This window comes from Dipodomys spectabilis, unplaced genomic scaffold, assembly GCF_019054845.1.
Source record: "Dipodomys spectabilis isolate Male_0828 unplaced genomic scaffold, ASM1905484v1 ptg000130l, whole genome shotgun sequence".
Classification (NCBI taxonomy): domain Eukaryota; kingdom Metazoa; phylum Chordata; class Mammalia; order Rodentia; family Heteromyidae; genus Dipodomys; species Dipodomys spectabilis.
In genome coordinates this window covers 289178-301464 of record NW_024870807.1, presented here as the reverse complement: position 1 = coordinate 301464, position 12287 = coordinate 289178, and the positions used below count along the sequence as shown (strand labels likewise).

General features: G+C 41.8%; 1 protein-coding gene across 3 annotated transcripts in view; it reads right to left on the bottom strand.

Annotated features, from left to right (window-relative positions):
• The window catches only part of Rbl2 (RB transcriptional corepressor like 2), a 66709-nt gene extending 55691 nt beyond the window's left edge, over positions 1–11018 (bottom strand). For 2 of the 3 annotated variants that reach the window (XM_042689895.1, XM_042689896.1), the window contains exons 1-3: positions 10661–11018; positions 6406–6536; positions 4328–4528 (exon numbers count right to left, since the gene is read on the bottom strand). In XM_042689895.1, coding sequence (XP_042545829.1) covers positions 4328–4528; positions 6406–6536; positions 10661–10903 — 575 coding nt within the window. In that variant the 5' untranslated portion in view covers positions 10904–11018. Of the gene's footprint in view, positions 1–4327; positions 4529–6405; positions 6537–7123; positions 7180–10660 lie in introns of those variants that run through there. The other variant, XM_042689897.1, reaches the window with a different exon arrangement.
• Between the last annotated feature and the right edge of the window lie 1269 nt (positions 11019–12287).

The window sequence follows — 12287 nt, the reverse complement described above, 5'->3', positions numbered from 1 at the left end:
TTATGTGGTGCTGAGGAATTGAACCCAGGGCCTCATGCATGCAAGGCAAGCACTGAACCACTGAGCTACCTTCCCAGCCTCCCCTAAATACATTCTAGACTAAGTCAAAGCACAAAAGGTCTTTTTAATGAAAACTCTTGCCTACCTATATCCATTACACTTCCACATATTAAGAGTACCTGTTGTGGGCTGGGAATGTGGCCCAGTGGTAGAGTGCTTGCTTAGCATGCATGAAGCCCTGGTTTCGATTCCTCAGTACCACATAAACAGAAAAATCTGGAAGTGGCTCCATAGCTCAAGTGATAGAATGCTAGCCTTGAGCTGAAGAGCTCAGGGACAGCACCCAGGCCCAGAGTTCAAGCCCTATGGCTGGCAAAAAAAAAATAAAAAAAGAATACCTGTTGTATTTTGCTGTTTGCCACTTTAAGCTTGGCTTTCCTGCCAACATCTCTTCCATTGTTTGGACAGGCCATCTGTGATCTCCACATAGCATCAGTCTTATGCTAACAAGGACCCAAGAAGAGCAAAGTACCCCAGAGAAGATCAAGAGAGTAGCTTCAGTTCCAGAGCTATCATTAACTAAGTACAGTTGCCTTCTCTGAGCCTTCATCCATCCATAGACTATTCTAAACTGGGTAAAGTGGCTCACACCTGTAATCATAGCTACTTAAAAAAGATGTGATTGAGAGATTTGAGAAAAAAGTTAACAAGACTCTCCTTCATCTCAAACAACAGCTAGATGTAAAAGAGCATGCCTATCACCACAAACTTTGCAAAGCTGAGATCAGTGGAACTGTGGCTCCAGGATAGTAAAAGCAAAAAATTCTGAAGACTCTTATCTCACCAGAAAAACCTTTGTGCTGAGGTATACACCTGTCACCTCAGCTATGATGGGAATCATACATAGTCAAAGCCCAGTCCAGGCCTGCTGAAAATCAGAGCGAAAAGGGCAGAGATTTGGCTTAGTACAGTACAAGCCTAGCAAGTGCTTAGTCCTGAGTTCAAACCCTTACTGCCAAAACAAGGGGGGAAAAAAAAGAGATAGAGATTCTGCTTGAGTATTATACTCTAATTTACTAATTCATGGCAAAGATTAAATGTGAGAACTCTGCTTCAAAGAGTAGCCTCCTTAATATAGTACATGATAAACTATTTCTAGTTTTGATTATTCTCAAGATAAAATTTTAATTTTTAGCTTGCAACACTTAAGCTACTCTAAATTCTAGCTCATTGTAACTTAAGAACCCTGGAAAAAACTGGACTAATTTACTTGTTCTAAAAGCTCTTCTTGCTCTGATGCTTCTGTGTCACATCTTGCAATTTCCTCTACATAGAAGGCTCTATTATCTCCAAATTCACCTGTCAAAATCAGACCCATCCTTCAATACCTGCCTCTACTTATTCCATGTAATCTTATTTGACTGGCTCATCCAGATATAGCTATTATCTATTGCATTCATGTGGCTTTTATAATCTGTTGTACTGAACAAACTTGAATTCTTTATAAAACTTGCCTCCTCTCCACATTTTAGTCTCAGCTCTCAAAAGACAGTTTGTGGGTTTTGTTTTTAAACATCTGTTGTTCTGCATAATATCTACTTCCTGTGGGTAAGGGCTCAATAAATACTCAAGATACAAACTTCCAAATGATAGTGTGAAAGAGACAGTATATGGTCATGGTAAAGCATATGGCTATTACAGCTGGATTACTTTAGTTCCAAAAACAGCTCCATGCTTTCCAGTTATATCAATTGGTTGAACTTACTTAAAACTCACAGGGGCTTATTTTTACTTAACCTCCTAGAAGCTTACTTTCCCCATCTGTAACTAAAGTCTCAGTCTCGTAAGGTTGTCATAAGGATTAACTGAGATAACAGAAGAGTTCTGGACCCAAAATGAACACATAGTAAATGTCATAAATTGTTAGTAATACTGTTAGAAGCAAATGCTAATAAAAATTAGAATAAGCCAGTGTGGTTGTGTATGTTCACAATCAGCACACAGAAGGTTGAAATAGGAAGATCACAAGTTGGAGACCAAGCTGAGCTGCATGGCAAGATTTTGCCTAAAAGAAAAAAAAATAAAAAGAAACAAGCAAAAACCTACAAAATAATACAGAGTTATACGTGTAGCTCAGTGGTAGAGCATTCTTGGCAGACACAAAGCCCTGGGTTTGACATCTAGCATCAAAAAGGGGGAGAGGGGTAAAAGAGAATGACAAATATTAAATTTTAAAAGTAATTTTACAGTTCCTTATTAGAATTTCCTAATCTACATAAAACAAGTACAATATATAATCATTTTCTAGACATTCCAAAGAAAATAGATATTCTGTATCTCTAAATAATCACACTAAGCTGGGTGCTGATGGTTTATGCCTGTAATCAAATAAATTTGAGGATCACAGTTCAAAGCCAGCCTGAGCGGGAAAGTCTGTAAGACTTTTTTTTTTCCTAGGTGGTGGGGCTTGAACTCTGGGCCTGGGTGCTGTCCCTCAGCTCTTCAGCTCAAGGCCAGCACTCTACCACTTGAACCACAGTGCCACTTCTAGTTTTCTGGTGGTTAACTGGAGAAAAGAGTCTCGTGGACTTTGCTGCCCATGCTAGCTTTGAACCATGATCCTCAGATCTCAGCCTCCTGAGTAGCTAGGATTACAGGTGTGAGCACCCAGTGCCCGGCTTTATAAGACTCTTATCTCAGATAAATTACTCAGAAAAAATTGAAAGTGGTGTTGTGGCTCAAATAATAGAGCTAGCCTTGAGCAGAAGCAGCTCAGGCTCTGAGTTCAAGTCTCAGAACTGGTCCTCCTCACCCCCCAAAAAGAGGTCACACTAGCTGAGAATCAAAACAAATGTTGTGTCCAAAATTTAGAATGCTTAATTGTAAATCCTCAGTTCACCAAAATTTCAAATAAGTTGCAACAATTACTTCCACATTAGTGCACACTATATAAAAATATGAATGTTTTGCTAATATCTACTATATATTTTATGATATATGAATATATATATAATACTTACCATACTATATATATTATATATGTACTGGAGCTTGATTCAGGGCCTGGTGCTGTCCACTTAGCTTTATCACTCAAGGCTGATACTCTACTACCTGACAACTCCACTTCCAGTTTCTTTGTTTTTGGGAAGGGTTGTTTAGTGATTAAGAATAAAACTCACACAGACTTTCCTGCCCAGGCTGTTTTCAAACCCTCAGAGATCTCAAGCTTCCTAAATAGTCAGGATAACAGGACCAAACCATTACCACCAAGCTTATTTTTTTTTTTTTTTTGTCAGTCGTGGGGCTTGAACTCTGGGCTTGGGTGTTGAACCTCAGCTCTTCAGCTCAAAGCAAGCACTCTACCACTTGAGCTATAGCACCACTTCTGGTTTTTCTGAGTGCTTATTGGAGATAAGAGTTTCACGGAGTTTCCTACCCAGGCTGGCTTTGAACTGCAATCCTCAGATCTCAGCCTCCTGAGTAGCTAGGATTACAGGTGTGAGCCACTAGCACCTGGCCATATTTTTAAGTTTATACTTACTGTAAACATCATTCACAATTTGAGAAACTTTTATATTAAAAAAAACTAATATTATAAGTCAAATAATTTTAAATCTTTCCCTATACTTTGTTTATCAACACTTTTCCTGTGTTCTTTTAAGAAAAATTTCCATGCTTTATGAAAAAACTTTGTTAAAGGAGGAAAATTTATATGCCATAATTCCCCTCAGTTATAAGGAAAGGTAGAAGGCACTAAGCCAGAAAGTGTTTCTCTTTGCAGACCTATCAAAAAGAACAAATTCTTTTTTTTTTTTTTTTTTTGGGTCCAGTCCTGGGCCTGAACTCTGGGCCTGGGTGCTGTCCCTCAGCTCTTCAGCTCAAGGCTAGCGCTCTACCACCTGAGCCACAGCACCACTTCTGGCTTTTTTCTCTTTGCTTATGTGGTGCTGAGGAATCGAACCCAGGGCCTCATGCATGCAAGGCAAGCGCTCTACCACTGAGCCACCTTCCCGGCCCCAAGAACAAATTCTTAACACTTTGAGTTTTCATATCCTCCCTCGATCCCGTTTCTCTACTCTCAACTATATATATATCAAAATGCATAGAGATATTACTCATTTTTGAAATAGAAATCAAGTAATAGTCTATGTAGTCAGTAGTAGAAAACAGGTCAATATGTGTCTGGTCCAAGATTATTAAGAGAAAAGTCATGGGGAAAAAGGTTACTTATGAAATCATGTCACTTTTTGGAGACTATAAATAACCTTGAGATATGAAAACTGCAGCACAGAGAGGTATATTCTTAAATAACAAATATAGAACATACCTCTGTTTTCTTCCTCTTTGATGACGAGGTTGCTCCTCTTGGGGATATTTGAAAATGTCTTGAAAAATTGGTTCATATTTCTTAAAAATTACAGCAGAAACAGTAAAGTTTCTTTCCAATCTCTCTGTCCGTTCTCTGAAATGTGGGGGTAGATTTGCCATATCTTCCCACTTCTTCATCTTGTTAAAAAATTCAATTAAGCTGACGGTAAAGATTTAAAAAAATAGTATTTTTCAGAACATAAAGTATATCAATATATGTAAATTAAATAAAAATTAACTCATTAAATTATAATACATTTAGAGAGTTATATAAAACCACAATTCATTTCTTTGACTAGCTTACTACAAACTAGCTTACTACTCTGATCTTCCCTTTTGTTTATAGATTAGCTGAGGGTTTTTTTTATATTTATTACAGGGTGTGTGTTTGTTTGTGTATGTATTTTTGTTATGGGGAGTGTTTTTGTGTATGGTTTTTTTATTATGGGTGTGTGTGTATGCACGCGCACACGCGCACACAAGTGTACAAGCATGCATACCAATCCTTAGGCTTGAACTCAAAGGCTGGGTGCTGTCCCTGAGCTGTTTTTGCTCAAGGCTAGCAGCTCTAGCACTTGAGCCACACACAATTCCACTGCCAGATTTTTTTTTATATTGGTACTTTATTGGAGGTAAGAATCTCATGGATTTTCCTGCCCAGGCTGACTTCAAACCACGATCCTCATATCTGAATCTCCTGAGTAGTTAGGATTATAGGCATGAGCCACCAGCACCTGGAAGTACCATGAAATATTTTTTAAAGACAAAGTAAAATTAGTAGCTCAGTGGTAGAATGCCTGCCTAGCAAAACCAAGGCCCTGAGCTCCATCCCCACCCCTGAAGAGCTGGCTAGAGGAAACAACACAAGAACCAACATAGACATACCCAGGTTCCAGGACTAACAAATATTAACATAGGGATAAAAACTGCCAGGCTTGCTTTAAATTCTTTTAAGAGCTAAAATATTATTGAAACAGCCAAAATTCTCACTAGGACTCCTCCCTAATACCATTCTCTACTCTTCTCCCCAAAGATAATCACCATTCTAAAGTTAGATTCCTTTCCATCCATGTTTCCTACTTACTAGATACACAGAAGAACCATGTTGTATGTGCTTTCACATTTTATATAAAATACAGTATACTGTAAGCAGCATTCTGAAACTGCTACTTACAATGTTTCTGAGGTTCATTAATGTTGCTACATGTAGATCTGACTTACTTCTTGATTTTCTAAAACCATTACTTCCTATGAATATAACATTTTTTTGGCATTCATTTAATCGTATAGGTTGTTTCTAATTTTTATGGCAAAAAACGTTAAAATAAACAAATCATCATACATGCATGTAGGAGTTTCTCCCCAAGTGGAGAATGTTACCTTCAATTTACTACACATTCCATATATATATGTATTTTTTTTTTTGGGGGGGGGGGGGTCCGGTCATGGGGTCTGAACTCTGGGCCTGGGTGCTGTCCCTCAGCTCTTCAGCTCAAGGCTAGCACTCTACCACCTGAGCCACAGCGCCACTTCCAGCTTTTTTCTTTTTTGTTTATGTGGTGCTGAGGAATCAAACCTAGGGCCTCATGCATGCAAGGCAAGCGCTCTACCACTGAGCCACCTTCCCAGCCCCTCCATATATGTTAAGACACAAGTCCTGTGTGTACACATCTAAGCATAATACCATTTATTTGGTACTTCATTTACCTTTTCAACAGAGTACCTACAAAAGCTTCTCAATATCTTTATTTAAGTTTATCCCAATATTATATAGTAAGTCAAACCATTAAAATTAATTCTTCCAAATAAATGCCTAATAACTACAATGCAAATATTTTATCCAATTAGTAAAATATGACTATCAACTTTGAGGTGCAAAGGAAAATCAAGATATAGCTTAAAACTCAACAATCCATAAGTACAAATCCTCAGAAAACAATTAACAGAGAATAACTGTCTCATTACAACTATGACTTTTGAGCTTTTTTTCTTTTTTATCATATCCACACTTCATTTTTAAAACTGTAAAACAGTTACCTCTGTTCTGAACAGCGCAGGATTCTAGTTAAAGACACATAGTTTCCTTCAACTGTCCCTTTGCTTACAGTGGGAACAGATTTTCTGCAAGCCACATATAAGGCACATGCTAACCAATGAAGATCATTTCCCTGTAAAAGAAAAAAGAGTTTTAGCTAAGGAGCTCTATGCTTCAGTATAAAAATTCTTTATGTTTCAACTGAAAGTGTTTATATGTTTATGGGGTACTGTTTTCCAATGATGGCCCTGCCCTACGTGCTCTTCATACAATGTGACACTGACATTCTTCTGTGGGAAGTGTTCCCTCACCTTGAAGTTGGGCAGGGCCTGAGTCCTCTTACACTGGGTGGCACCACACCTATTAACATAGGTAGAAGTGATGTTATATAATTCAACAATCACAGATTCCATTTGGCTCTTTCAGGTCATGTCCTTTGGAATTCCTAAACCCACCTGTAAAAACTCTGGCTGCCTTTACCCACCATTTTGGTTTTTTTTGTTGTTTTTTTTTTGGGTCCGGTCATGGGGCCTGAACTCTGGGCCTGGGCTCTGTCCCTCAGCTCTTCAGCTCAAGGCTAGCGCTCTACCACCTGAGCCACAGCTCCACTTCCGGCTTTTTTTCTTTTTGCGTATGTGGTGCTGAGGAATCGAACCCAGGGCCTCATGCATGCAAGGCAAGCGCTCTACCACTGAGCCACCTTCCCAGCCCTTTACCCACCATTTTGGAGACAGATCCTTTGGAGTGGTCAGTTATAGACATCCCAAAAGCCCCAACTGTGCCAGTCCCCAGCTGCTCAAGTCTTCCAGGTTAGGAATCAGAAATTGTAAAGCAGAAACATGGCATCCTCATTGTGCCCTGTCTGAATTTCTGACCCACAGAATTTGTGGGCAAACAAAATATTGTTTTATGTCACTTAGGATAATTTGGTTCACAACTATACTGGCTGAAATAATATTGTTACTTACATATTTTTACATTTTTGCTTAAAATCTAGAACACTAGAAGCAAATACAAAATTAAGTTTGAATGTACATTCTTGCCACTAACTTTACACTTCATCAAAACACACTGTAAGTGTTAAATTGAAGGGAAGTAGTGTATCTTATTATGCTGGTTTAAATTAAAAATAAAAATTAGAAAGTCTCTATTGTTTACTTTCATATACATTAGCTCAAAACACAATTATAGTATAATATACTTTTCTATTAAAAATAAAGGAAAATGATTTTATAAATTTATGTATGTGATGCTAAAGATTTACACCTGCTAAGCAAGCATTCTACCACTACAGCTACATCTTCAGCCCCATGGTTTTATAATATTCTTCCCTTGCTTTTTGTATTGAATTGTTCTGACCTTTGACAATGCAAGGAAACTGAACTCAGAGCCCCAACTCACTAGGCAAATGTTCTACCACTTAAGCCATACTCAGTCCTCATTTACAAGATCTCACAATAAATTTAGCTTCATAACTATTCTGTTTCTTTACTATACATGCAGATCTCTGAGGAAATATAGTCACAACATTATCTTGTATTTAAATAAATGATCTAAAGAAGATGATCTATTATGGTCTATTTTGGTTGTAAAGAATTTTCAACTAAAAAGGAAGAAAAAAATTAGTCTTGTATATGAGAATTTAATAATGCTTGCAGGACAAATGGAATGGTAGAGGGATATATAAAGTAATCTGTACTAAAGAGGTTACAGACAACAGAAGAGTACACTCTAGGTTTATTTTAATCCTAAAAAAGTGTTAAGTCCATATGCTAAAAAAAGCACCCTCAAAAATACAACTCATGACCACACAACCTATAATGTCAAGCAGATCAGTTGAAAAGTCTGCCATACACTAGGGTTTAACACCAGGAGCTAATTATTTAGTTTTAGAGAGTTCATTTTGCAAGGACTGAAAGCATTTACTTAATTTTGTACTTTCTTTGCTTTATTCTTTTTTTTTTTGGTTGGCCGTGGGGCTTGAACTCTGGGCCTGGGTGCTGTCCTTCAGCTCTTCAACTCAAGGCGAGCGCTCTACCACTTGAGCTACAGCGCCACTTCCGGTTTTCTGGTGGTTTATTGGAGATAGGAGTCTCACGGTCTCTCCTGCCTGGGCTGGCTTTGAACCTCGATCCTCAGATCTCAGCCTCCTGAGTAGCTAGGATTACAGGCGTGAGCCATCAGCACCCGGCTCTTTGCTTTATTCTTGAGCTGCAAGAATAAAACAAAGAAAATACAAAATTTCAAAAGATAAAGCCGGGCGCTGGTGGCTCACGCCTGTAATCCTAGCTACTCAGGAGGCTGAGATCTGAGGATCGCGGTTCAAAGCCAGCAGCCCGAGCATGAGAGACCGTGAGACTCCTATTTCCAATGAACCACCAGAAAACCGGAAGTGGCGCTGTAGCTCAAGTGGTAGAGCGCTGGCCTTGAGCTGAAGAGCTGAGGGACAGCGCCCAGGTCCAGAGTTCAAGCCCCACAACCAACCAAAAAAAAAAAAAATTTTCAAAAGATACAATTCTATTACTAGTATGAAGAGTTAAACATACTGTGTGCTTTATTTTGTATGTCATACTTCCAGGAGACTGCCAGGCCACACTGACAAGCTCCCTGTTTATCCCTAGCACCTATAATACTATGGCAAATAATAAGCTCTCAGAAAAATATTTGATAAATGAACAAATATTCATGCATTTGTTGCGTTCATTCGGCTAAGAAGCTGAGACTAAAGTCTCACTAATCAGTAAAATCAAGTAATGAAATACATTTCCAAAAATAAGTTACTATCTATTATTTATCAGTTGCTGTATAACAACAGCTCGAAGATGAAATATTTCAACCACATGATGATTGGAGTAATTTATAGGATCTTGTTTTTGTTTTTTGGTCCGTCTCGGGGCTTGAACTCTCGACCTGGGCGCTGTCCCTGAGCTCCTCAGCTCAAGGCTATCACTCTACCACTTAAGCCACAGTGCCACTTCCGGTTTTCTGGTGGTTATTTGGAGATTAGAGTCTCACAGACGTTCCTGTCTGGGCTGGCTTTGAATCGCGATCCTTTTGAGCTAGGATTACAGATGTGAGCCACCAGCACCTGATTTATAGGATCTTATTGATGACAAACAGTTTGTGTGGAGGTACATAATGCCTTTCAAGCTGAAAGAGTCCTTCTCTTTGTCGGTCTAAAGGAAACCAGAGAGATCTGAGAGGAATGAATTGGACCTCTTAGCGTTCTCAGCCTAAGAACAAGCTTTGTGTGCAGACAACTACACTTTCCCTTACCTGTTCAAAGTCACAAGGCTCTGTTAAGATTCTAAAGCCATCATATCACTGTCTTTATTTTGTAGATATCACAATGGGGAGAGGGAATCAGTAAATGAATTGAAATCTATTTATATATGAATAGACTAATAGGCTGAAAAATATCTAATCAGCGGATGCACAGAAACACTGTGTTATAGTTAACACCTTCACATCTTGAGCCGTTTTGTCCTACTTTCCTTATGTTTTCTAAGTACTTGAGAAAAATCAAATGGCCGGTAACTGTTTAAAAGCTGCACGCCGGGGCAACCAAACAGCTGATAAACAGAAAGGACTTCCGTGTCGGTTCCCATTGGCCCACGAAGGGGAGGTGCCTGAGGAGTTGACAGGCACTGGCTAGAAGCGCCTTCGCTCCCCTTCTCCCCCCCCGCCCGTCCCTACCCCCCCCCCCCCCCCCGTCAGAGGAAGCCCGGTGGGAAGAAAGAAAGACACCCAACCAACCGGTGTCACCACGAAACCCGAAAGGCCGTTCAGACAGACGCGGCCCCGATTCCCACCAACCAAGGAGGAAGGCTCGGGCTCGGTTTGTTTACAACCTAACTGAACACACCTCTCGACGCCAGGCGCCGGCGCTCGGGGACGCGGGGTCCGGGCGGAGGCACCGGCGGAGTTGCCCACAGCTGAAGGGGAAGCGCTGGGGAGAGCTCCGAGGCGCCGCAGCCCCACTCCTCCGCGGGCCCGCCCCGAGCACCTGTGCCCGGACCCCCGCGGGGCGGGGCGGGGCGCGGCCCACGGGCTGCGCACACCTTTTTTGTGTTTGGTCGGTTTGTCCTCTCAAGCAAACCCCCGCCGCAAGCCCGAACGGGAAGCGGCGGGGCAGCGCTCGCCGCCGACGGCCGGGCGCCGCGCCCTCCGGGCCCCCGCGGCCCCCGCTTCCGCGGCGCACCCCGCTGACTAGGCCCGACGGCCCCTCCCGGGCCCCTCCCGGGCCCCCGCGCTCACCTCCAGCGTATAGCTCTCGCTCATGCTCCGGTAGCTGTCCCAGGCCTCGGCCCGCGCCGCCTCGTCCATGTTGAGGCTGCAGCACAGCTCGTCGAACCGCTGCTGGACCTGAGGGGTCGGTGACCCCGCCGGCTGCGCGGCGTCCTCGGCCTCCCCGTCCTCGTCCTCCTCCTCTTCCGAGGCTGCTGCCGCCGCCGGAGGAGGAGGCAGGGGTGGCGGCGACTGGTCCCCTCCAGACGGCATGGCACCACCCTGGGCTGCCGGTCCTCAAGTGTGACGAGGGCCCGGGCCCTCAGCCATTCAAACCGTGAAGCGCCCGCCGGCCGGCCGCTCGCACCGCGACTGCGCCGTCGCTAACGGCGATCTGCGTCACGAAGGCATCCGTAGGTCGGAGCGTGGCCTGCTGGGAAATGTAGTCCAGGCCGGGAGCGCGCGGCGGCCAAAAGTCATGCGTTAAAAAAAACCAAAACAAAACAACCATAACAATCATCAGCTTGCGTCTTTTCTTTTGGGTTGACCTAAAAGCTCTATCTCTCGACCAGTAGACCGTTCGGTTCTGGAGAGGAAAAAAGATCTAAGAAATATTGACATGGCGAAGATTACTCTCCAAGCTGTTCCAATAACTTCATCACCGGGAGACCTTTAGCCAATAAGTAAATGCACAAATAAGGATCATCGCAGTGACTCGGTGTTGCTACTAATTCTTAGCTCTTTACTGATTGGTTAGAGATCCCTTTCGGACTGGAGGTGTGACTCAAGTGGCAGAGTGCCTGGCTAGCAAAGGCAAAGGTCCTGAGTTCCAAAACCCAGTATTAAAACAACAACAACAACAACAAATTGTCCCAAAGAACTACTTTTTTTCTACCGCAGTAATAGTTTTCCCACGGGAAAAATTTATATTTACAGCGTCAGTTTTTACTAGCCACCTAGCCGGTTTAACTTTATTATTTTTAATTTCAATTATTTTGGTTTCTCTTTTGATGTTTGAGGTAAACGAGTCACTTTATTGCCAATCCTTTTTCTCTTTTTTTCTTCACTTAAAAATATTTTGAATTGAGTTGGGCACCAATAGCTCATGCCTGTAATCCGAGCTACTCGGCATGCTGGGATTTGGGGATGATGTTTTGGAGCCACCAGGGAAAACAAAATTCATGAGATGCTTATCTCCAACTAACCACACACAAAAAAGCCAGAAACACAGTTGTGCCTCAAGTTGTGGCACAAGCCTTTAGCACAAAAGCTCAAGGACAAAGCCAAGGCCCTGAGGTTAAACCCCAGAACGGGCACACACACAAAAAAAGAAAAAACAAATCTTAATTGTGTTTCAGTCAACTGTGTCAGAAACATCTTTCCTTAATGTCACGTTATGTCAATTTACAAGTTATATCAAATTTTTTGGTGTTAATTCACCAAGTCCTACTGGGATCAGTTGGTAGCCTTGCTGTTGGATGAAGGACTTGCCTCTCCCCTCTTGGCCCAATCATTGTGTGGATCTAAAGATGGAATATGAAGGATTGACCCCCACCTTGTTTTCCCAGGTGCATACAGACATCAGGCAAGCCACCAAAGATATACCTAGACTGCCTGACATAGGCAGGACAATCTACTTAAGGCTGGCTGTAAGCAT